The sequence below is a fragment of the Talpa occidentalis genome, unplaced genomic scaffold (genome assembly GCF_014898055.3).
Source record: "Talpa occidentalis isolate TD23 unplaced genomic scaffold, MPIMG_talOcc4v2.1 talOcc4.10, whole genome shotgun sequence".
Taxonomy (NCBI): domain Eukaryota; kingdom Metazoa; phylum Chordata; class Mammalia; order Eulipotyphla; family Talpidae; genus Talpa; species Talpa occidentalis.
This window is the reverse complement of record NW_023600993.1, coordinates 40588897-40614073: the sequence shown is the minus strand read 5'-3', so window position 1 is coordinate 40614073 and position 25177 is coordinate 40588897. Positions and strand designations below refer to the sequence as shown.

The 25177-nt window shown below is 40.5% G+C and overlaps 3 protein-coding genes across 5 annotated transcripts in view; 2 read left to right on the top strand and 1 right to left on the bottom strand.

Annotated features, from left to right (window-relative positions):
• ASB14 (ankyrin repeat and SOCS box containing 14) overlaps window positions 1–3011 on the top strand; it is a 65210-nt gene extending 62199 nt beyond the window's left edge. The window contains exon 13 of the mRNA XM_037491413.2: window positions 2800–3011. The gene's annotated coding sequence lies outside the window, so the exon portion shown is untranslated. The remainder of the gene's footprint in view (window positions 1–2799) is intronic.
• APPL1 (adaptor protein, phosphotyrosine interacting with PH domain and leucine zipper 1) overlaps window positions 1–6555 on the bottom strand; it is a 51516-nt gene extending 44961 nt beyond the window's left edge. Inside the window, exons 1-4 of the mRNA XM_037491386.1 lie at window positions 6413–6555; window positions 2563–2661; window positions 1269–1328; window positions 677–748 (exon numbers count right to left, since the gene is read on the bottom strand). Of these exons, the coding sequence (XP_037347283.1) occupies window positions 677–748; window positions 1269–1328; window positions 2563–2661; window positions 6413–6466 (285 nt within the window). The 5' untranslated portion in view covers window positions 6467–6555. The remainder of the gene's footprint in view (window positions 1–676; window positions 749–1268; window positions 1329–2562; window positions 2662–6412) is intronic.
• Window positions 6556–6793: 238 nt separating this feature from the next.
• HESX1 (HESX homeobox 1) lies at window positions 6794–25065 on the top strand. Of its 3 annotated transcripts, XM_037491363.2 has the most exons (7): window positions 6794–7037; window positions 10681–10786; window positions 22393–22456; window positions 23569–23835; window positions 24123–24322; window positions 24592–24693; window positions 24787–25065. In XM_037491363.2, the coding sequence occupies exons 4-7, from the start codon at window positions 23679–23681 to the stop codon at window positions 24883–24885; spliced, it is 558 nt and encodes a 185-aa protein (XP_037347260.1). In that variant the 5' UTR covers window positions 6794–7037; window positions 10681–10786; window positions 22393–22456; window positions 23569–23678; the 3' UTR covers window positions 24886–25065. The 3 variants fall into 3 exon arrangements, with proteins under 3 accessions (XP_037347260.1, XP_054550780.1, XP_037347265.1); XM_054694805.1 differs by lacking the exon at window positions 22393–22456; XM_037491368.2 differs by lacking the exons at window positions 6794–7037; window positions 10681–10786 and adding an exon at window positions 18770–18847.
• Window positions 25066–25177: the final 112 nt, after the last annotated feature.

Genomic DNA, 25177 nt, shown 5'->3' with positions numbered 1-25177 from the left:
ACCATAATGAAAAAAATTTATTTCCTATAAGTTCTATTTCCTTTATATTGATCTCCCAGGATAATATTTTGCTATGGGTTATTAAAATCTTTAAAAATTACTTTTCTAGATAAGAGACCAGAAAAGATAAAACTAGATAATGGTTCATGCTTTTCATTCCAGTAGTAGAGAACATTAACTCTCTAAATTAACTCTCTAAATATTTCTGACTACTTCTCTTCCTTCCTAGCTTCTAGATAAAATTTTTTATGATTAGTTCTAATAATTAATTAGAGGAATTAAGAGTTGATATTGGCTGTTTTGGATGGAAGGATTAATGAAGTAAAATGTTGCTTAATGGCAACAGAGACAAACTATGAACAGCGAAGCTGTAGCTCACAGCTTAACTCTTCTCTCCCTGCCCACATCGTCATATCAATGAAAGTTGGAATGCTGAACAGATTGGGTGAAGAAAGCACATCTCTATGCTTCTGCATTGAAAATAATGTGTTGTAATCAAAGAAAGCATTGTTTTATGAGACAACCACCAACCACCACTACTATTTAAAGGTCCTTCTTTAAATAGTAATACTTATAATTATACTTTATTCATATAACTATAATAAAAGATCTCAATAAAAGCTAAAGAACTTCACTAACTCAATTAAAAGACCACTTATTCAAGCAAAACACTTACCTCATCTATAACTTTTGAAAACTGTTGCAAAGTAGAGCTCATAACCTCATCATCACCCCCTAGTGGGAAACGCTGAGAAGTGAGAAAAAGAGACAAGATAAATGTCGGATGCTTGTATAGCTTGTGAACGAAATAAAAATTTAGTTCCAAATAACTTCAGCAAACATACAAAAGTCTTAGTAAGCTCTAAAAATTTCATTTGAATAAAATAGTAATTCATATAATTAGTAAACATTCATTCAAATGTTTGCTAAGCAACCAATCAACGTGGTGCATGGAATGCACACTGTAGTAGGAGTTCAAAGACTTGGTGTTTAGCTCCACTTCCTCCAGTAACCAGCTGTGCAACCTTGAGTAAGCCTCAGTTTCTTCACTTGTAAAAATGAGAGGGGTAAATTGGATAATCTTTGTGTCTAACATTAAATCATTAAAATTAGATATAAGTGCTATCATCAAATTTCAATACCATATCAAAATTATTTCCTGTGAATTCAAAAAAAGCTTAGAATTCTTGATGAGAAATCCTATTAATACAGACACTGTATGACTGCTTATTTTTAAATTATGCTGTTAAAACTTTCATATACGGTACCTGTTTTTCATATTCTTTTAAAAGTTTTGAAGTCAGGTGTGTTGCTGCACTTAATTCATTCTATGGGAAAAGATCAGCATTCAAATTAACACCATATTACTGATTAAGAAAAAAGTTTTAGTTGAAGATATCTAAGCAACTTTATCATGTAACATAAATACTGTACATGTTCACCAACCCCCTCATTAAATCACTAGAAAGGGAACTACCATTAAAGCACTTTAAAGGGAAATTAAACCACAAAATAGACATTATCAACTAATGTATCAATGTTAGAGATTTGTGCTTTTTTTAAGCTAAAGACTGGCATTAAATACTGTTAAAGCTCTAAAACTGGAAGTAAATTATAATAATCTTACCAAAGTCTCAGAAGATTCTATGTTGATGATTCATTATCCCTCTCTAGATACTGGCATTAGACCATAATGCACTTGATAACATACAGAAATATGTAGTCCTTTAGTCATATATAGTAACATAAAGGAATACTTTTTTTTTTTAAATTTGAGGTGTGTGGGGTTTTTTTTCAGTGATGAATACAATGACAAAAATAACATTTCTCTTACAAATTAATCAATTTCTCTGTGGTCAGAAATTAAATCTTGAGAGAAAGCTATCACAAGAGAAAAGATAAACTACTATCATAGTAACTTTTAGGTAGATAATGAAAATGTGAACCCAGAAAAAAGATAAAGGGAAAAACTGAAACTTGTACACATAATTAACCCCAAAGAAAGTGTATCAAAGAACCCAGGCTACTACAGGGTTTATTTTTGTTACATAAAGATAGCCTCAAATTTTATTCCTGTCAAAACGCTAGTCATATCCTTCTTAAATTCATCTTCTAAAACTACATCTAATATTTAATATCTTCTTCTAACTAAAGCTAAAGTTCTAACTAGATAAAAGTACAGGATAAAAATCCTATAAAAATCTTATACTCCCAAAAGAGATGTAGTGCATAAAATTAGCAGCAAAAGTAGAGAAAATGGTGCTGACAATATAGGGTTTTCAGTAAAATCATATATAGATATCACTATCAGAAATCCCTGTGTTTGGAGAGCAGAGGCAGATACTTTAATCTGAGCATTTTGCAGTGCTAAAGCTACAAATTTATAATTGAAACATGAACTCTGTAACTCAAAATATTTAAAGTGCATTTTTCCATTAGATAAATTATATTACTATGAGCCCAGAACAGGGTTAGGCACCAATAAACAAGACAGATAATATCTCTGTCCTCATGGCTTAAAGATTCATTTTAAAAACACTGAGTCAGCCTTTGGCTTTTTACCTGTGCATCATAAATCCGATGCATAGCTTGATACAACTGGTTCATATAGTTGGAAATAGCTGTAGCATCTTCTTCAAATACACCCAGTAAAGACCTTGTCTATATAAAATAAAAGCAAAAAGTTTATGTTAATCATTATATAAATCAGAAAAAAGAAAAGTTTTTCTTTTAAAGGAAGGAAATGTCCTAGGAGATGAAAGCTTTGTTAATTCTGAATTCTATTTTCTCTCTTGATAGGAATGCCAAGATGTTGAGGTTATGTGTTCTCAATTTCACTTCATTAAAACAGAGGTATTTTCCAACTACGTCATACAAACTTTAGAAGGAACAACAAAGGTTGATTTTTATGAATTAAAAAGTCTCTAAGAATAAATCAAGGGTTCAAGATGTCAAAAGAAATGTTCAAGACTAAATGGACAGTATTCCATGTAAATATATATATATTTACATGTGTTATTTCAGGATAATTTAGTATGATTATTTCTCTTCTTCCTTGGTCTCTTCTAGTAGTGTCAAGCTCCTTCTCATCCTAAACGAAAATAATACCCTCCCCAGTGTAGCCTATAAAATTTTAACTAGAGGTTTTTCTAAGTGGAGAATTTGGGATTATTTTTTCCTTTTCTTTTTACATATCTAAATTGTTGGGGGAAGAGGGTTGCCTTTTTTTTTTTTAACAATAAGCACATAAAAATTCTCTTCCTTTTAAGGGGGAAAAGCTTGTGGATAAGTAAATGTTAAAACTATATAAAGGACCAGAGATAAGGAAATGCTGCATATCAAGGCAAGGTATGCTAACCATTCTGAATTCCAAAGTCTGGGGCAAAATTATACCACCAGCTACTTTTGAGTTAACTACAGCATACAATCTTAAAGACAACCTTGTATTTTCATTCCATACAAGTTATGCCTCAGTATTAAAAATTGTTATTTTAAAAATCAACAGATTTCTTAGAGTAGGAAGCTAAGTCAACATGGTTTTGAAAAAAAAAGCACAAAATCATTATGTCAGTATATGAAATCCACATTCTCAGTCCTCTACTTCCCCATGCTTCAGAGATTTAGATCTGACAGAATCTTGTTACAGCTCTATTTCCTACTCCCAACCCTAAAGTGCTATTTTCAGATGCTTCTTAAAAAAAGAAAGCATAAAAAAACCTAGTCCGGGGCCTCCTTGGTGGTGCAAGGGGTTAAGACGCAGACTGTAAAGCTGTATGCAGCCTCTGCAGCACAAGTTCGATCCCCAGGCCAGCCAGGGAGAAACCCACCTGGCACAGCAGACCTCTCCAGGCTAGCACGCTGCTCCCCTCAGCAGTGTATTTCAGTAGATCTGCCTGTTCTGTTCCCCACTCTGTCTCTGGTGAATCCTCTCACCCCCCCCATGCCTCTGGCCTGTACCCATTTACAACTGGTTTACAATACTATCTAAGTTTCAGGAGTACAGCTTCCCACAAAGATATGTGTATACACCAGACCACACCTCCTACCAAAGTTCTAGTGCTCTTCCCACCATTACCTACCCATTCCTCCCACTCCCTTCCCCTTCCCCTCTGACAATTCATCATTCTTGTCAGGATCTAAGAGTTATTTTTGCTCTGTTTTTATTAGTTTGCTTTGTTCATATTCCACATGCATGAAACCATCCAGTAATTGTCTTTCACTGTCTAATTTATTTTGCTTAGTATAACCTCAAGTTCCATCTGTATTGTCTGGAAAGGCAAGAGTTCATCTTTTTCAGTACTCCATTGAGAGCGTGTGTGTATGTATAAATTAACCCTGAAGTTGTAAACTAACTGTGTGAAAAGTTTAATCAGATTAGTCAAAAGTTTGTATCCTTCTCACTACGGCACTATGCAACAACCCATTCTGAGGTGTACTATCTTTATAGACTATAAAAATCAGGTTGTGAGAAAAAGTTAAGGCAACCTGTTACGTATTATATAATAAAAGAGTAAAATGACACAGTGCACCTGACCAATACATCCCACAAAATTTTTGCAAATCATCTGAAACAAGTAGAGTCTTACATTAAAAATGTCATTAAGAAGAACTTTAACAGGCTAATCTGGCAGTCCAGATATGCCAAGATGTGGGTTTCCCTTGTGTCAGTACAGGCTGATAAGAGTGCTTTACTAGCAGGCAACTGGTCTGTGAAGATAGCTTTCAGCATGGAAAAGAGAAAAATCAGTTTCACAATCAGAACCCAATTTCAACTTGGCACAAAAGCCATAGCAGAGATGCCATCCAGGAAAGGGAGATCTTGCCCCTTCCTCCTGTTTTTCTGGAGTCATGTTAAACTGTCAAAATATGAAAATACCTGCATTAGTCCTTCAAAATGAACATTTCAGAAAATGTTCTTTATTCTGTGTTATCCAACCAGCAAAACCATCTAAAAGATGGCTTGGGTAAAAGATAGGCTTGGGTAAATACCTAGGAGTGGAAATGCTGGGTTATAAGGAAGCTCCACATTTAGCAGGTTGAGGAATCTCCGCACAGCTTTCCATTGTGGTTGGATCAGTTTGCACTCCCACCAGCAGTGCAAAGGACACAGAATCATTAATTCAAAAGGGCACCTGCACCCCTTTGTTTATAGCAGCATTATTTACAATAGCTAAGCTATGGAAACAACCCAAATGCCCAAAGTTAGATGACTGGATCAAGAAGATGTGGTCCATATACACAATGGAATATTACTCAGCAATCAAAAAAGATAAACTCATGCAACTTGCAGCAACATGGATGGAGCTGGAAGGGATCATGCCCAGCGAAATAAGCCAGAAAGAAAAAGAAAAATACCGGATGGTCTCACTCATAGCAGGAATTTAGAAAACCTAAATAAGGGACCAGGAAAAAGACTAATTATAATAAAGTAAAAATCAAAATCAACAAGCAACTATAAACCAGAGACACACTACAGGGGATGGGGAAGGGAGGAGGGATTAGAGGCAAAACAAGGGGGGGTGGGAATTTTATGGGGACTATAATCAAGGCGTAAATGCGCAAAAACGAAAAAGATGTAAAAAAATACATAAAATAAAATATTTTTTAAAAAAAGATAGGCTTGGGATGAAGTCGACGCCCGTTACAGTCCCCACCGACGTTTTTAATACAGATTTCATTATTCAATACTGAAAAAATAAATGGTTACGTCTTCCTAGACTGTCTTAAGCCGGGGCAACCACACCAGCATCATCCTCAAGGCACAAAACACAGACAACAGGGCCTTTATTTTGATGAGCTTCCTGGGGCCAAGTCTGCAGCCAGCGGCGCTACCGACGCGGGGCCGCGAAGGCTCCATCACACCCGGGCGCAGCGCGAGCGAGAGCGACCGCGGCCCCCGCCCCGACTCGGGCGCAGTCGGGCACCCACGACGCGCCCGGCCCTCGGCCGTGCACACGGGGAAGTCCACCGCCTCTCAGCATCCCCCGAGGAAAAACGATCCCTCTCCTTTCCTTGCTAGTGGAGCCACAGAAATCATGTCGACAGGATCTGCCCTCCTGCATTTTCCCCGTAAGGTTTTCGGAGAGAAAATGCCAGGGTCGGGACTGCTCATCTCACACCACAGCGAGAAGCCGCGCGGTGCGCGCAGGGCAGGGCGCCCGGGCGCAGACGCCACCGCGGGGCCCGCGAGCTGGGTCCCCGCCCGCCGACGTCCCGGCTCCCGCGCGCCGCTCGGCCCGAGCGCGCAGGCCCACGCGGGGCTCGGGCCGCCCGCCGGGCCTCGGGGGCTCGGGGCGCCGCCCGCGACGGGCGGGGGTGTCCCCGCCGAGGGGTCCCCCGGGCCGCGGCGGCGCCAGGCCTGGGGCCCGCCGCCCCGCTCCTTCCCTCGCCGCCCATCGCCGCCCGCGCTCACCTGCGGGCTGTCCTCCAGCGTCTCCTCGATGGGCAGCTTGTCGATCCCCGGCATCGTGGCGGCGGGAGGGCGGCGGCTGGAGACGCAGAGGCCGCCCACAGCTCCCGGCGCCGGCCCGCCCGCCGCGGCTGACCCAGGCCCGCCCTCTCTCGCCCGCGGTGCGCCGCGGCCCCCCGCGCTTCGGAAGCCCGGAGCCCGGCGGCCGCGCGGGAAATCCCGCCCCCTAGGCCGGGCCGCCCCGCCTCCCGGAGCGCCCGTTGGCTCGCGGGGACGCCCTTCAGCGCGCGGGCAGGCGGGGAGGGTCCTCGGTGGCGCCGGCGCCCGCTACCAGCCCGGCCTGGAGTCGGCCCTGCGCGCGCTCGGACGTGAGGTGGCCGAGGACCGTGTCCCCCTCTCTCCCCCGCGGCCTGTGACTCCCACCGCCAGACCCTCGCCTCAGGCCGCCCTGGCCAAATTGCGGCGGTTTTATTTCTGCAACATTTTTTCGTGAGAGACCTTGAAAGAGGCCCGACCGCTGGCGCCTTTCTTTAGTTTCCTCAGATTATAACCTTCCCAGCCCTGCCCCAAGTGTCCACTCCCCCCCTCCACCCTCCCAGGAGGTGCTGGCGACACAGATGGCTGTGAGGTACGCAGTTGGGCTATCAACAGGGCTTTCTGGTAAATTCGTGGACAATAGAGTCAAAATTATTATTTGGGGGACACTTGGGGATCAGTATATTCAGTTGAAAATATGTGACTTGGATGCCAATTCATCAGTCAGTTCTTACTTGGCCTTGAGGGACTGACACCCTGCAATTGAGACTTGATTTTTTTTTTTTTTTTTTAAGATTTATTTATTTATTTATACAAGCACTGGGTACAGTCAGAAGTGCGGGCAGTTGAGAGAATTCACCAGAGCCAGAGCGGGGAGCAGAACAGGCAGAAGGACCGAGGTACACTGCTGAGGGGAGCAGCGGGCGGCAGGAGAGGTCTGCGCGCCTTGTGGGACCCTCACCCAGCGGCCGGGGATCGAACAGACACTGCAGAGGCTGCTGGCAGCTTCTCAGGCCAGTGCTCAACCGCTGCGCCACCAGGGGAGGCCCGAGACTTGATTCTTTTAAATCACAAATGAGAACGTCTTTCAAAATCAAGTTACACTGGTTAATTATGTTGGTAATTGATTAGCAGTTTTATTAGGTCAAAATATGTTGCAAGAAGCTTTAAATAGTTCCTTCGGTCCCTAACTTTCTTGTAGAGAAAAATAAAACTCAGTTTCTAGTCGTTGAGTTTGCTCTCCCCCAAACTCACACTGCCTCATTTCTCTGTCGTTGCAAGAAGTTTTCATCAGTATGCAGAGAAAAATGGTAAAATCACTTGTTTTCTAAAAATCCATACATTAAGCCCACCCGTTCATCGCATTTTCACTCAAGAAATAAATGTTAGGGACTGCTGAGTAAATACTAGTAGTTGCCTAGTTCCACGGATGTATCAGAACAAATCTAGACACAGTGGAACAAATCAAAATAAAGCAGCAGGATGGAAGTGACATGTTTTAAACTAAAGTGCTGGATTTCTGATAATCTCATAAAGGAAAGATAAAATCAGATTTAAAAAGTTTTACCGGGTAGACATGCAGTATAATTTCAAACATCCTTAGTGTTAGAAGCTTCAATAAGAGCTCTTGCCTTGCATTGCGTATTAACTAATTACCCTCTAGAAAAGAGCTTTAGTTTTGAAAGGTGGTTTTGGAGTCAGGTTTGCGTTGTTATGGTTCCCAGCTGCTTAGGTATACCCAGCCCAGTAGATCTCAGCAGCCCTTATCTCCTGGTATTTCTTTTCAACTCTGTCAGGCATGCAATCTGGCTCTACAAAAAGAAGTCTTTTAAGTGACCTTGGTTCAACTATGATTCAGGATATTAGTGAAGGTAGTAGCAACTGATAAGAATCAGGAGTAAGTAACAAGTGAAAACAAAGCATAAGAAGGAAAGTTAAATTACATGATGTAACTGAAGGGGCTAATTCCAGTGAAAAATTCTGTTAGGTATCTGCACTATCTTGGTGGAGTGTTGTCAAATTAAATAGTTTCCTTCTCTGTATCTTTTGAGCATCTAAACTGTATTTTTGAAGGATTCTCAAGAGGCTTTTATATTATTAGAGAGGGACAAAGATTCTTGTCGTGTTTAGGTGATTAAAAATGAAACAAAAACAAGTTGTTACTCAATTGGATGATGACTTAGTTTAGTCAAATTATAAAAAGAAAGATTCTTACAAGGCCTTCTGGGAGCCTCCCGGGTGGCACAAGGGGTTAGGTCTCAGCACTATGAAGCTATTGGCAGCCACTGCAGCACGAGTTCAATCCCAGCCAGGATCAGTGACCTCTCCTGACTTGCTTCCTTCTCCCCTCAGCACTGTATTTCAGTGGATCTGCCTGTTCTGTTCCCCACTGTCTCTGGGATACGCTCACCCTACCCCCACCCCTGTGCCTCTGGCCTACACCCCAGGTCTTGTATGCATAAATAAATAAATCTTAAAAAAAATTCTTAAAAGGCCTTCTATTTGGATCCTCTGCCTTTAAGCTACTATATACTCTGTTCTTCCAAAAAGATGATTGTGTTTCCAATTTTAAAACGTTTCCAAAGCTGCAAAAGAGAATGCCTCAGGGATTACTGGAAATTCAGGTGTGGGTAGCATAGTAAAAACTTTTAAACAGCCAGTTAATTTTATGGAAGGCCAGGCAGGATTAAACAACATCCACCAAAGAATACCTTGAGACTTTTTATATATTTAATTCATTGAGACATTTCACACATGTAATTTACAAGAAAAGTACGTACAATCTTGTAAATAGATTTGCTAATTATGAGTCTCCTAAAATTATATTTGATCTTCTTATAATTAGGTTTTTACGTGATACTTCTTGAAATTCTGGTATGTGGCCTATGACAGGAAAGCACCCAAGAACCCAAAGGATGCTGGTCTTGTATATTTCAAAATTCCCCCCTAGGTTATCAAATTTATACATTCATTAAAGTCATCTGGGGAGGTCATTAGAATACAGATTCCTGAACCCAGCTGGAAGATTCTGATGCATTATATCAGAGGTGGGGCTAGGAGTTTCCCCCAAATGAATTCAGTATAAGTAATCCTCAAACTACAAGTTGAAAAAGTCTGTCTAAAAAGGGAACTAGCAATTTCCCTTCCCAAAATAGTCTTGTATTTAGAAAATTTAAAGAGTTAAGAAAACATTTAGGAAGAGTCCTAGGTCCCCATGGAGGATGATGAGAGGGGCTGTAAGGGGCAGGACTGGACACAGTGCAGGTTCTCTGATCCCATGCAGACCGGGTAAAGGAGGAGTCAGAGTCCTCAGTGGTTTTGCAGGTTTTTTATTGGGGTTCACCAGGCATATGGCAGGCAGGGGTGCTGGCTGGGAGGCTGGCAGGCCTCCCAGCCCCCAGCAAGTCTTCACTCTATCTGGGCTCTCTAGCGTTCGTTCTGCTGCTTCTCGGCTTCTCTTTCGGCTTCAGCTTCGGCTTCGGCTTCAGCGGCGGCGGCTGCTGCTGCTGCTGCTGCTGCTGCTGCTGCTGCTGCTGCTGCTGCTGCTGCTGCTGCTGCTGCTGCTGCTGCTGCTGCTGCTGCTGCTGCTGCTGCTCCTGGTGTCCCCGTGACGCCGCCCTTAAAAGCACAGTCTTAACTCAGCTGAATCCCATCTACCTATGCCCACACCCTATTCCAGGTGCCCGCCATCAGGCATGCATTCAGGATAAGGATCCATCATCTATCCTGATGGCGGAAGGGCAGAAAAGCCTGATATTTTCTTTACCCTACAGGGGCCTATTTCCAGAATCACCTAGAGAGCCTGAAAGAACTCATAGGCAATAATCCCTGAAAGACTCTATCAAACTGAAATTCTGGGGAATTCACATACCTCTTAAGAGTGGAATGTATAATACAAATAATTCTATAATGTATAATACAAATAATTTATCAGGTAGCCCTGATAAACCACTCCTTAATGGGACTCACTTTAATAAATAATTCAATTGTTTCCTTGACCTCTAGCTAAGATGAACCAAATTCAAGAAGTGAGTATATTAATTGGTAATTTGGGAAAACTTCCATCCTCTTGAAAACATTAAAACATGAGAACCAGGGATAGAGTAGAGGGGCTGCATTGGAGAATCAGAGGGTAGAATCAGTTCTGAGAAAATTATATATGCTTTTGTTTGTTATGGCTGCCTTGATTCCTTTTTGGAAGAAGAGGACATTAATGAATTAATTTCTTTGACCAGGCCAGGAAGTTTGAAACAAAACATCATCATTCCCATTTCTGGGGAAAGTGGAAGAAAGCTTGGGCATAAGCACATGAACTATGGAGTCAGGTGACCGACATGAACGGTGAGTTAGCTGGCTTTGAATCCTGACTCCACCCTTTACTAGCTTTGTAATTAAGTCAGCTTCTTGAAAAAGTAGTGCTTAACATAGAGAATCTATATTACAGGGTTGTGAAGATGATTAATCAGCTGTGAAAATAGTGCCGGGTCACAAAAAACATTCAATAAATATTAGCTAATTCTTTCCATTACTTACTATCAAGTATTAAATATTTTAAAGCTTTTTATCATTTTCCTTTATATAATATATGGAAAAACAGTATTTTCCACATCTCAAGATTGTACTCATTATCTTAGAGAATCTTGATACTATTTTAAACAATGTCACCAGTCACTCTTGCTACAGTTTTATCACTTTGATTTAGGGACTTTTAATGGCCAAAACAAAAATTTAAAAATCAATAAATATGTATTTTGGTATTCTGTAGGAAAGATTTAGGTACTAAAATAGAAAATTATACTGCTTTTGGTTTTTGGTTTTTGGCAGTGGGGAGGAGAAGAAAAGCTTGGTCTCAGAGAAGTCAATATGTTCATGACTGTTTAATCATAGAAAACATTTTAATTTTTAAAGAACCAGAAGAAGCAATAAAAAAAACAGAATAAATGAGGCTTGATTAAACCAGTACTGTTTATCCCATGACTAATGCAAATAAGTCTCAGGTTAAATCAGCACATCTTCCCAAGAACACTAGATGGTGCTCTGATTTTAGTTTTGTGATTCAAACTGCCTCAGGAAATGGCTGTCTGCACTCAACAAATATTTATTGGGTAATAACAAAATATTAAAGATCTCCTCCCTGTGGAGCTACAGTTTAGTAGGATGGGGAAGAAAGACACAATAAAAAAAGAAAACACACAAAACATTCTAAGCAGAATAAGAGGTATAGTATATTATTGAATAGAAAGTGGGTAGATGCTACAGAAGGAAGATAGAGAAGGGAGAGGAAGGAGGGTTGGTTGGAATTTTAAATAGGTTCCCCAGGGCTTCATTGATAAGGTGACATCTGAACAGAAATTTCAAGGAGTTACCAGAGTGAACAGTGGGGAATATCTGAAGAGGAAGCATTCAAGGAAGAAAAACCACCAGGGCAGAGGTGGTAATGCCTAAGGCAGAAGTGGCCTGGCCTACTTTAATAATTGCATAAAGAATAGGGGGGCAGTGGGAGAGGAGAAACTGACAGGGAGGAAGGAAAAGGCGACAAGATCCTATAAAGCCTTGTGATATAGATTGTGAGGATTTTGACTACCTTGATTATAGATAAAAACACCTTCAGGGGCCTCCCGGTGGCGCAGCGGTTGAGCACTGGGTTGCGAAGCTGCCCGCGGCCTCTGCGGAGCCGGTTTGATCCCCGGCTGCTCCCTGGCCACCGGAGGAGGGTCCCACATGGCGCGCAGACCTCTCCTGCCGCCCGCTGCTCCCCTCAGCAGTGTACTTCGGTCCTTCTGCCTGCTCTGCTCCCTGCTCTGGCTCTGGTGAATTCTCTCACCCTCCCGCGCTTCTGACTGTACCCAGTGCATGTATAAACAAAACAAAAAAATAAATAAATAAATAAAACATGCCTCTATTTAAAAAAAAAAAAACACCTTCAATAGAAGTTTTGACTTGAGGGGCCTCCCTGGTGGCACAAGGGTTAAAAGATAGCACTGTCAGGCTATCACCGCCACTGCAGCATGAGTTCCATCCCCAGGCTGGCCAGGGAGCAACCCACATGGTACGTGTATTTCAGTGGATCTGCCTGTTCTGCTCCCTGCTCTCTCTGGTGAGTCTTTTCACGCCCCACACTTCTGGTCTACACCCCAGTTCTTGTATGCATAAATAAATAAATCTTTTTTTAAAAAGTAAGTTTTGGCTTGAAACAAATGTTTGGGAAGCTAAATGAATTAGTTATATACAATATCATAAACTATGGGCAAGTTAACATTGTCTTAAGTAAACTCTGTAGTTTATGAGATATATTGATTCGAAGGAAAAATTATATTAGTGGGTTAGCTAAGTTATGTCCTATAAATAAATCAAAAACAATGTCTTAATAATAGAAGAGAATTATTTCATGTAAAAACAGGTGAATAATTTAGTCCTAGAGTCATTAGATGAAACCAAATAAAGCAGGAGTCTATGCATGGTGGGTGAACCATGGTGGACCAGAAATGGGATGAGGGCAGCCCCAAAGGAGCATCACGTGGGGTATCAGAGCCTGTACAAGGTGAGGAAGACATCTACAAGGGGCAGAGGTGGGAGAGTGTCAGAGTAAAAGAGAGGTAAAGAGGATGTTTAGTTGGTGGGGCAACCTGGAACAGAATATAGGAGCAAAAGTGGGGTGACCATGCATCATGAGGAGAGCTTTTGCACCCAGGGGGAGCATGGTGCAGAATTTCAGAACTCAAGGAGTAAGAGGAGTATCCATGAAGAAGGGGAACCTGGTGCAGGATATTAGACCCCCGAGTGGAATGAAGAGGACATTCATGTAGAGAGAGATTGAGTGTAGGTTGTCAGAACCCAAGCAGTAAAAAAAAGGATATTTATGCATGGGGAAGCACTAGTGCATGCAGTAAGAAAAGCTTCATCCTATAGGGGACCTTTGGATGAGGTGTCAAACTCAAGTGAAGGAGGAGGATTTCTTTGTGAGGGGATGGTGGCAGTGAAGTTTGGTTACATCAGGGGATAGATCATACAAGTAAATACATTGAAAATCATGGATATCAGGTTTCTCATTGTCAGCGGGGATTACAACTATGGAAGGGAAACACAAACTCTATGGTATTAAATTGCAATTGGAAGTATTTATGAAAACTCATAGATTTCAATAAATGTATAAGAATAAATATAGATGTAAATGTGTATATGCATTATGTGCATGCACATGCTTCCTAACTCTTTCATTGAGAGCACCTAGGGACAGAGACACCCCCACAACAATGAACACATACCTGAGTTCAGATCTTGGCCTCCAAACACCATTGTCCATTAAAAAGAACTAGGGCTTCTTAAAGAAATGACTGACTCTAAGGCTGAGCAAGAAAAAGAACATGTTCTGGGACATCTTGGTGTGCCAGAAAGTAGGACATGTTCAAAAGTGATGTGTCAAAATGACACAGAAGTCTACTTCAGGGACTGTCCCTTTAACCAGATGAGGGGAAATTTCAACATCACAATAAATAATTAGGTTATATAACTCATTAAATAAAATAAGAAGTCATGAGTGCCTACTGATGTAAATAAGGTTTTTTTTTTAAATAGAGGCATGTTTTATTTATTTATTTTATTTGTTTGTTTGTTTATACATGCACTGGGTACAGTCAGAAGCGCGGGAGGGTGAGAGAATTCACCAGAGGCAGAGCGGGGAGCAGAGCAGGCAGAAGGACCGAAGTACACTGCTGAGGGGAGCAGCGGGCGGCAGGAGAGGTCTGCGCGCCATGTGGAACCCTCCTCTGGTGGCCGGGGAGCAGCCGGAGATTGAACCTGCGTTGCAGAGGCCGCGGGCAGCTTCGCAACCCAGTGCTCAACCGCTGCGCCACCGGGGAGGCCCGTAAATAAGGTTTTTGAAAAACAGAATATTTAGATTTAAATTACCTTCTCTATAAAATACTCCATTACAAAGGGGAACAAAATAACATTGTGGAGAAACCTAGTAGAACTCAATCAAGTGTTCAAAGTTAAATATCGCCAGTAATGGGACAAATTAAAGTCATGTGCTACCGATAGGAAATAATGAGAACACAACTCCACATCTATAACATGCTGCCAAAGTTGTTTAACCTGAATCAAATCATGAGAAAACTTCCAAAAAGCCTTAAATGAAGTAACTTGTAACTTGTCTAGCTTATGAAAGTCAAGAAAATATGACCTATCGCTGACCGGATGAGACTAAAGAGATACACACAAGCAATATGTGATTTTGAACTGTGTTTTGCTTTAGAGGATTTTATTTGGAACAATTGATGACACTTGAATAGGATTTAATGATTATATGGTAATGAAATATCAGTGTTAATTTCCTGACCTTGATGGCTTTATTGTGATATGTAGGAGAATGTCCTTGTTTACAAAAAAAAAAAACCAACAACAACAACACTGAAGTATTCAGCCATATTAGAGCATCATACCAGCAACTACTATTAAATGGTTAGAGAAAGAAACATTTTTTATAATGTACTTATAGGAGAGATTAAGTACATAGGTACTTAGTAATAGGTACATAGGTACTTAAGTACATAGGTACTTAAGAAGAGGTTATAGGTCCTGGGAAGGAATAAGACCTCTGGCCACTCAAAATATTCCAGAGCTCCTTTCTACTCTTTTCTGCCTGTTTCCCATACAATAGCCATATTGATAGGGACCCAGATACCCTGAGAATTCTTAGGTAGTACCTATAAGAAAGGACCCAATGGTAATTATGGTGGCTGCCTGATTTCTTTATTATAACCTTTTAGAAATACATATGTATATTTTGAGATAATTGCACTAATATTTGAGTTTTTGAATTTATGAAATAGTTGTTATTTCCAGGTATTTTCTAGTAGTAAAACAAACTTGCTTTTTAGTTACATATTTGAGGTGTGTAACAATGTTGTTTTGTATTCTGAAGTGTTACCTTTATTCTATTCTAAAGTCATACCTCTAAAGGCTTTGCAACTATTTTCAGTATCTTAGCTTTTAAATTATTGCTGCTAGATTGCATTAATATTTACCATCTCATTTTGGAAACTTTGTTTCAATTCTGGTGTGATTCAGTTTGCTAAATACTTGTGCATTTCTTATATGGTTAGAAATACAATTACCAAATGATAAACTCTCCCTCTATGGTCCCTTCTTAGTTAATGATGTCATCACCCATCTGGTTGCCTAGGAACATGGGAATCACATTAACATCCTCCCTGTTCCTTCAACACACACACACACACACACACACACACACACACACCCCTCCCCGCCCCAACCCTGGTTGTCCTTAAGTTTCTTTTCTCTGATATTTTTTTCCTCCTCTGATCTTGTCTGGAAACATCTCTGCCTCAAAAAAACCTTCATAATAAAATTAATAATGGTAATAATAAATGGTAACAAACAGCTTTTAAAATGTTGATAATGTTTCAGGCACTATTCTCAGGGCTTTGCAAGTACTATCTCATTTACTGCTCAATTAGAAAACGTGACTATTTCCAGGCCTCCCCTGGTGGCGCAGCAGTTGAGCGTTGGGCTGAGAGGCTGCCCACAGGATCTGCAGCGCCGGTTCATTCCTCAGCTGCCGGCGAGGGTCCCACAAAAAAAAAGAAAAAGAAAAAAAGAAGATGTAACTATTCCCATTTTATTCTAGAGGACGGATGCTGAGGCATAGAGAACTAATTTACATGTCTAAGGTCACATAGCTAAAAAAAAGTTGAAACTAGAATTTGGACCCAGGCAGTCTATCTCAGAGTTAACTTACACAAACACATTGGGTCCATTTCTGCTCCCTAACTTTTTGTGTATACATGTTTGATATTTTCTTATTTTGTAATTTTATATTTATTAATTGGTATTCCTAGAAGGCTAAGATAATTTTATTGTTTACAAAAATAGAGAGCATAACAAATCCACATTATTATATTTCTATTCATTAAGGTAATAAATTGACATTAGAGATAATAAATCCCATCACTCCAGTTCTACACCTAGCATAGTTTTGCAGCATTTGCTTCAATTATTTCTTTGTTTTCTTGAAGTACTTTGTTTTATTTTTATTGAGGTAACATTGACTTACATTATTGTTATATACCTCCCCTTCTGAAGTATTTTAGGGCCAAACCCAGACATCAAGAAATTTCACCTATAAATACTTAAGTAGAATCTCTTTTTAAAGGACTTTTAAAAATTATATTCAGGGGTCCTCCCTGGTGGCGCAGGCAGTTGAGCGCAGCTCTATGAAGCTGTCTGCAGCCTCTGCAGTACCAATTCAATCCCCGGCAGCCTCGGAGCAACCCACATGGCGAGCAGACCTCTCCTATCTCACCCGCTGCTCCCCTCAGCAGTGTATTTCGTCAGTCTGCCTGTTCTGTTCCCTGCTCTGTCTCTGGTGGATCCTCTCACCCTCCCGTGCATCTGGCCTGTTCCCCGGCTCTTATATAAATAAAAAATAAAAAAAAATTTTTTAAATTATAATCATACTACCACACCTAACAAAATTAATATTAATTACTATTTTCTTGATCATAAGTTTCTTGAGGGCAGAAATCATTTAACCTCCTTGATACCCAATGCACCTGCTGGAGTTTAGCAAATATTTGTTGTGATTTAAGAGTTCATTTTATTTTATTTTTTTTAAAGATTTATTTATTTTTGCATGCAAAAGCTGGGGTACAGGGCAGATATGTGGGGGGGGGTGAGAGGATTCACCAGAGACAGTGGGGAACAGAACAGGCAGGCTGACTGAAATTGTAACAGGGTGGTCCCAGGAAAGGGGGAGGTTCCCTGCCCCACCCAAGGGAGGGTGGAGCTGAGCAGGAAGAGGAGAAGCTGCAGAAGAGACTGAGGAAGGAAGCAGGATGGAGCCAGGAGACCTGGAAGAGGCGCATGGAGCCTAGAGACACGTGAAGAAACTGCGCTTGTCTTTTGGTCGTGGACTAGGTGACACAGATGTGGGTGAGACCCATGGGGAGGTGACAATGGCAGCTTTTATCTTGATGTTGATTTTGCTCTTTTCCTTCCGGGCTTGTCTGGTTGTTTGTGACCCTTTTCTGTGGGTCCCCACTGGAAGATGCTTTAGACTTGTGGTAGGCTTTGGGGCCTTGCTCTGGGCCAATCCCATATGGATGGACTTTTACCCACAAGGGGACAGGTAACTTTGGGTGCTTCATTTAGAAACTAGACTCTTTGCCTTACCTGTATTGTTTCCTAGTTTTATTAAAAATCTTTCCCATTAGTCTCATGTGTTTTGTGTTGATGCGGCGGATGGCAGAACCCATTTAGAATAGGCAGGTTTGCGGGGTTTGGGCTGCCCCTCTCCCTGCTCTATAACAGATTCACTGCTGAGGGGAACAGTGGGCGAGACAGGAGAGGACCGCCTCGCCATGTGGGTTGCTCCCTGGCCAGCCGGGGATAGAACTCGTGCTGCAGAGGCTGCGGATTGTTTCATAGTGCGGTGTGCTTAACCCCTTGCACCACCAGGGAGGCCACTTTAAATTGATTTAACATTCATTCCCCAGAAACAATGTTATTAATAACAATCAAATTCTTCAGTGAATTAACAGTGCCCATTTAATCTACAGTGATTAGATTAAATGCACTGAAGTGTAAGTCTGAGCCCCTCAGAGTTCTAAATCCTAAACTGTTTTATCTTTATTTTAAAGATTTATTTATTTATGCATACAAGAGCTGGGGATCAGCGGGCAAGGCAGGAGATGTTTGCTGCACCATATGGGGGTTAGCTGCCTGGTGGAGGATTGAACTTGTGCTTCGGTGGCTGCCTATAGCTTCATAGTGCTGAGACTCAACCCCTTGTACTACCAGGGAGGCCCCCTGTTTTATCTTTAAATATTGAATCTGGAGAAAACCTGAATCTGATTTAGCTAGCCTGAGTTTTCTTGTTCCCACTACCAATCTTGTTTAAATTTCAGCAATGCATTTGAAGTAGGTTTTATCCAGAATCTAGTTGTTTAATAGAAAAGTTTTTCAGGAAGCATACCCCAGCATATTGCTAGACCAGAAATGTCCCATTCACTCTTTAATTTACTTTGTCTTACTTTTTTTTTTCTATTCCTCCAGTTTGCCAAAGTTGCCAGTAACCTCCTTGTTAACAAAGCTGAATACATTCTGTCTTTGTCTTATTCAGCCTCTCGGTGCCATGGACACAGCTGACCATTCATTTATTCTCTCATCTTGTATGAGCCAAGCAATGTTTTAAATACTAGGGAATGGAAAAAAACATGTAAAAATCCTATAGATAGGAAATACAACAAACAATAAATGTAACAAGCACATGTTAAATAATATGGCAAGAAATAATAAACACAACAGAACAACATTTGGAGCAGGGCAAGAAGCATCAGGATTCCTGGGAGAGAGGTTGCAATATTAAAAGGGATGAAAAGGGTAAGTCTCAAGATGATATATGAGGAAATACTCAAAGGACTTAAAAGAATGAGTCATGAGGATATGTGGGGGAGGAACATTTTCAGATGGTGAAAGCAGTCAGTATGAAGGCTTGAGGTAGGATTATGCCTGGTGTTTTCAGGAAGAAGAAAAATTCAATATGGCTGAAACAGTTTAAGTATGGAAAAGAATAATAGAATATGTGATCAGAGAACGAAGGGGAGCTAGCAGATCACGTAGTACCCTATGGGCCACTGTAAAGACTGACTTTTACTAAGATAAGAAGCTATTTTTGAAGAGTATTAGGACATAGAATGATCTGTGTTTTTATTTTTTAAAAGATTTGTTTATTGAGCCTCCCCGGTGGCGCAGTGGTTGGGCGCTGGGTTGCGAGGCTGCCCACAGCCTCTGCAGCGCCGGTTCAATCCCCGGCTGCTCCCCGGCCACTGGAGGAGGGTCCCGCATGGCGCACAGACCTCTCCTGCCACCCGCTGCTCCCCTCAGCAGTGCACTTCGGTCCTTCTGCCTGTTCTGCTCCCTGCTCTGGCTCTGGTGAATTCTCTCACCCTTCCGCACTTCTGGCTGTACCCAGTGCTTGTATAAATAAATAAATCTTTAAAAAAAAAAAAAAAAGAAAAGAAAAAGCTGAAGGGGCAGAATCCTATACTACCAAACACAACCAACATAAAGCAAACCAAAATTTTCTAAATAAAAATAAAAAAGATTTGTTTATTTAAGCTTACAAGAGCTAGGGTGTATGCCAGAGGTTGGGGTTTTAGGGGGTGAGAGGAATCAACAGAAACAGAGCGGGAGGCAGAACAGGCAGACTGACAGAAATACACTGCTGAGGGGAGCAGCAGGCAAGACAGAAGTCTGCTGAGCCATGTGGATTAGCTCTCTGGCCAGATCCAGCTCATGCTGCAGTGGCTGCTGATAGCTTCATAGTGCAGGATTTAACCCCTTGCACAACCAAGGAGGCCCTAGTCTATGTTTTTAAATGATCTTGCTTTGTTGATAGAAATACATAGGATGTCGGCCTCCCCTGGTGGCGCAGCGGTTGAGCGCTGGGCTGCAAGTCTGCCCGGGTTAGTTCCCTGGCCGCAGGCGAGGGTCCCACCAAAAAAAAAAAAAAAAAAGAAAAGAAAAAAAGAAATACATAGGATGTCAAGGATGGAAGCAGGAAGACCACTTAAGAGGCTATTGTAGCCATCCATCACCTTGATTTTTTTTCCTCTCTTGGGTCTATTAACAGATGTCCAGAGTTTTCTCCTGCTTAACTACTCCTCCAGCTTCTCTTCTCCAACTTTCAAATGTTGGAATCCCAGAATTGGTCCTGAGATCCTTCTTTTATCTAGGCCCATTCATTGGATGATCTCATGCAAACTTAGGACTTTTAGTAGTTTTAATAAACATAGAGTTCCAGCCCTGAGCTCATATTCATTAATCCAATAGCCTACTTGCTATCCAAACAGGAGCATTTCATTTCTCCCCAACCCTTTCCTCCCCATATCCCAGGTTTCCATACCCCAGCAAATGGCACTGCATTTGCTAAACCAAAGAACAGTTATCCCTAATGCCTTCTTTTTACTCACTTCTTTGTTAATCCATCTGAAGAAGTATTCTTCTACCCCTGAGTTATTAAATTATTTCTTCCAAAATGCTATGTATTAAATAACTTCAAAAATCTCTGTAACTTATACAATGAGTTATTTTTCCCAGTCACTAAACAGCTTTGGTGAACATATTGAGGTACTGGAAAGATGATGTGCCCGGAGAGGACATGAAAGCTCTGTGCCCCTTCCCTCATATCCTGTATATTTCTTCCATTTGCATGTGCCTGATTTGTATTATTTATAATTAACTAGTAAATGTAAGCAAAGTGCCTTCCTGAGTTCTGTGTTATTCTAACAAAGAATTTAACATGAGGAGGGGGTTGTAGGGACCATGGATTTATAAATAAAAGTATATGTGGCAACCTGGGACTTGTGACTGGCATCTAAATTGGGGGCAGTCATGTGAGATTAAGCCCTTAACCTGTGGGTTCTGTGCTAAGACCAGCAGTGTCAGAATCAAACTGAATGGAAGGATAGCTAACTGGTATCTTAGAGAACTAGAGAATTGCTTGATATAGAAAGTACATACTTGTTCAATGTCAGAAGCGTGAGTAAAACAACTCATACTATCATATCAGTCCCAGTTTAAAACACTACCCTGGCTTCCTTTTACAAGAGATGGATAATGCCATCCGTTATCCTTCCCTACCTAGCTCTCCCAAAAAACACATCTGGTACCACTCACTTTCCTTTGGCTACTTCCTTTTTCTTCCCAAATATTCCAGTGCTTTTCCACTGTAAGACCTTTGTACATGCTATTCCCCTTGACTGGAATGCTTTTTTTCAAAGATTTTGGTGTAGTGGCTCTTTCTCATTCTCAGTTTCAGCTAAAGTGTTACCTCCTTAGAAAGGCTTCCCCCAACCACTACACTTAAAGACCAATTCCTCCTGTTAGCAGTCACCCCTCCCCCCATTATGATTCTTTACTATCACTTTGTTTATTCTTTTCAGTGAATCACTCTCTGAAATTACCTTGCTCTTATTTTGTTCATCACTGATCTCTAGCACGTCGAGGGGTATGTGGCACATATTAATTTAGTAGCTTCTAAAATTCCATTGAGGGCCTCCCTGGTGGTGCAAGGGGTTAAGCACCGCACTATGAAACAATCTTCAGCCTCTGCAGCACAAGTTCGATCCCCGGCCGGCCAGAGAGCAACCCACATGGCACAGCACACCTCTCCTGATTCGCCCGCTGCTCCCCTCAGTGGTGTGCTTCGGTCCTTCTGCCTGCTCTGCTCCCCGCTCTGGCTCTGGTGAGTTCTCATACCCTCCCGCCCTTCTGGCTGTACCCAGTGCTTGTAAAAATAAATAAATAAATATTTTTTAAAAAATGTTAAATAAATAAAATTGGATCATCATGTCATCAAAAAATAAAAAGTCCTTGTTAATAAAGAAGAAATTGGGGACTGGCATTGTTTCAGTGTAAGTTACAGCATTCTTACAAGTTGTGCTTCTGATGCACTAATCTGTAGGAATGAGAGATCTACGTGAGACTCCTTCTACCCCCCAGTACTGATGAGCCTGCTTACCTGGTTTGCCTGTTTACTTATTCCATTCTTCTCTTTCACTAACGTATGGGATAACTTACTTACAATTTTTGTTCACTGCCTATCTCCCCACCCCACACCACTGTGAACTTTGGGAAGACAAGGATACTATTCAGGTTTTTCTGGTACTGAATAGGTGCTCTACCAATTGTGAAGTGAATCAATGAAAAATTGAATAAATATCTCAAAGAGAGAAAGAAATCTCGGAAGATCCTAAAGAGTAAGGTCACTCTCACCTTTGCACTGTCTATATTCCAAGACATAATGGGGGCATAACTTGCATGAAGTGTAAATGTTTACTAGTTTATTTATTCTAAGAATGGTTTTACTTATATATCTGTAAACTTTTTGTGTGCATGTTGTTGTGAATCCTTTTTCATGCTAGAGCTTTCACAGGAGGAATTCAGCTTAACATTTGTGTCACCATGATCGGACCATCTCTGCTGAAGGTGAGCTCCATCCTGTGAAGACTGTTTCCTCTCTCATTGGAGACTACTTTTCCTCTTCCCCTGAGAAACACCCACTAGTTGTTTAAATGCTGGATAAACATTTAAACATTTAAATTTATCATCAAAGAGGTACTGGAAGAGGAGCAGCAGAGTACAAGAACTAAAAGTATTCTTTGGGGCAGTGGACACTTTAAAAGATTCCCCATTAACATCTTTATTACTCTTTTAATGTCAGGTTTTCTCAGTTCTATAACATTTAAATATTCTGTGCTGGATTACTTATCCTTTTGAGCGCCCTATCACAGGTGTTTATTGTATTGTAAAAAATACAATAAATGATGTTCTTTTCTTTACTGTGCTGGGGAGAGAAAAATATTCCCTTGAGTTTGAACAGTCATGCTTTTAAATTACTTGGAAGTGATTGCATATGAATCTTCATATTAGCTTGTATGTTTCTCATTTAAAAGAAAACATAAAAGAAGGAAATTAGCTCATTAATTATTTAAAATACTTGGTGCAACTATTCCTTATAAATTAATCCAGGCACTTGGAAGACAATTACACTCAGTGTTAATATCATTGCCAACCTTTTCCAGTATGCTGCACTCCAAATACTATTGTGTTTTCATTGACAACATTCACTATTACATATGCATATGAAAACAGGCATTTTCATCAGAATTACAGTAATAGCATTAAGAGATTATTATTTTTTCTAATTTCCTTGGAAGAAAATTCACTTAAATTAGATTATTTATTACTTGACTGCTTTCCTATCTTGCTTGTGTGTTTTCGTAACTGGAGTCCATGAAAGTATAAACTTCAGAATAAAAAGCTTGATTTTATACATTAATGATTTCAAATAAAAGAGGAGTGCTAGTTTGTGCATCACTTCTTTCGAGAAAGTTAAGTCTGTGTTCTGCTTAGGAGAGATAACACTTTTTGTCCCTGTAGGTGGCCCCCCTGGTGTAGCCATTAGTTGCTAATTACTTGCAAACAAATAAACAATTAACTCCTCTGGCTGCTGGCTGGGCCAGTGTTCATTGACATGCTAAAACTTTCTAAGACAGGATTTTAATTAGTGACGTTCTTAAATCCAACCCCCTTGTCAGCTGAGCCATAAGGTGAACTGCTGGAAGATCCCAGCCTTGTACACGTGGGGCAGTGCTAGCTAAGAGACACGGAGAGGCCAGAGCTGTCGCTCCATCCAGCCCATGCAAGGATGTCTCCCAGTCTTCAGGAAGGTGCTCGACTTGGCGAAGGCAAACCTTCACCCTGCTCCTTTTCAATTGAGAGCATCTTAGGACTGGATCAGAAGAAAGACTGTGTTCCATCAATGAAACCCCACAGACCCTGGACAGACACCTGTGGCTCATCAGGTATGCCACAATTTAATTTTTTAAACTTTGTTATTTCATTCTCAGTCTTTGGGTTTTATTTCTGCATAAAGTCAGAGAGAAACCATAATAAGGATATCAATAATGATATTCAGAGACCAGAATCTTTTCTGTAACGAAGGGTTTGACTTATGAGAGGTTCATTTTTTTGTGAAACTGGAAGAATCCCACTTAGAAAATTTAAGACAGCTTCCTGAAATTACTTCCTATAGAACTCTTTGGAATATAAAAGTGGACACCTAAGATAGGGTGTATTTTTCTGTTTTTAGGGAACGATGTTAACCTATGTCTACATGTCCTGGGCCTTCCTAATGGAATCTCATTCCCTAGTACTGTGGATCACTCAGTGCCAGAAGAAAGAGTTTTGAAATATGAAAATTGCTTTTCAGTCTCAGAAAGACTGTCTTTGAAAAGAGAGTTGAGTTGGTATAGAGGCCGAAGACCAAGAACTGCCTTTACTCAAAACCAGGTGGGAAGTTTTTTCAACCAATAATGATAATACAAAGGCTTTAACCCTGTTGAAGAAAGTTCATTTGCTTTAGGATCTCAGTTTAGAAGCCTTATTCAAGACACAATAGCCTATCATTTTTCAAACAGTTTCTGGATAGTCATTTAAAAAAAGACATACAGATGAATTGTTCAAGACTTAAATACAATAATTTTGTTGTACAAATTAAATCCGTTTTATGATGATGAACCAAATATTAACATTTTAAAGAATGATTTCCTTATTCTTAGATTGAGGTGTTGGAAAATGTCTTTAGAGTAAACTGTTATCCTGGCATTGATATCAGAGAAGACTTAGCTCAAAAATTGAATCTAGAAGAGGACAGAATCCAGGTAATTTTCAAATTTAGTTGTTAATCATGATGATTGAAATGTTAAGAATATTGAAATGTTTCTGAGACCTGTTTTATTTTTCCTTAATTTTAGATCTGGTTCCAAAATCGACGTGCAAAACTGAAAAGGTCCCATAGAGAATCACAATTTCTAATGGCCAAAAATAATTTCAACACAAATCTCCTGGAATAGATAAAAACTAAACATGTGAAATTATCTTCCAGATGCAGTACATGAAGAACATGTGTTAAAATGTGATGTTTTCTTTTCTACATTTTAATTTGAGTATTGCCCTTTTTTTTCCTGAAAATATATTGTAAATAATTACTAGTATAATATGGCACCCATTATATTTGCGCACTTTTAGTTACGGTAAAGACTTTTCATATATATTTTAATAAACATTTTCAGAAATGACAACTATTTTTAAGTCAACAATTTAATAAATTAGTTTGCAAAATAAGTAAACTCACGGCTAAGTGAC

What these genes read in the sequence shown, in the direction of transcription:
- HESX1 (XM_054694805.1), top strand. Translation starts at nt 23,679, where the DNA reads ATGTCTCCCAGTCTTCAGGAAGGTGCTCGACTTGGCGAAGGCAAACCT. An exon ending in CTGCCTTTACTCAAAACCAG is followed by an intron (nt 24,323 to 24,591) that starts GTGGGAAGTTTT and finishes CCTTATTCTTAG; the next exon opens with ATTGAGGTGTTGGAAAATGT. An exon ending in TAGAAGAGGACAGAATCCAG is followed by an intron (nt 24,694 to 24,786) that starts GTAATTTTCAAA and finishes CCTTAATTTTAG; the next exon opens with ATCTGGTTCCAAAATCGACG.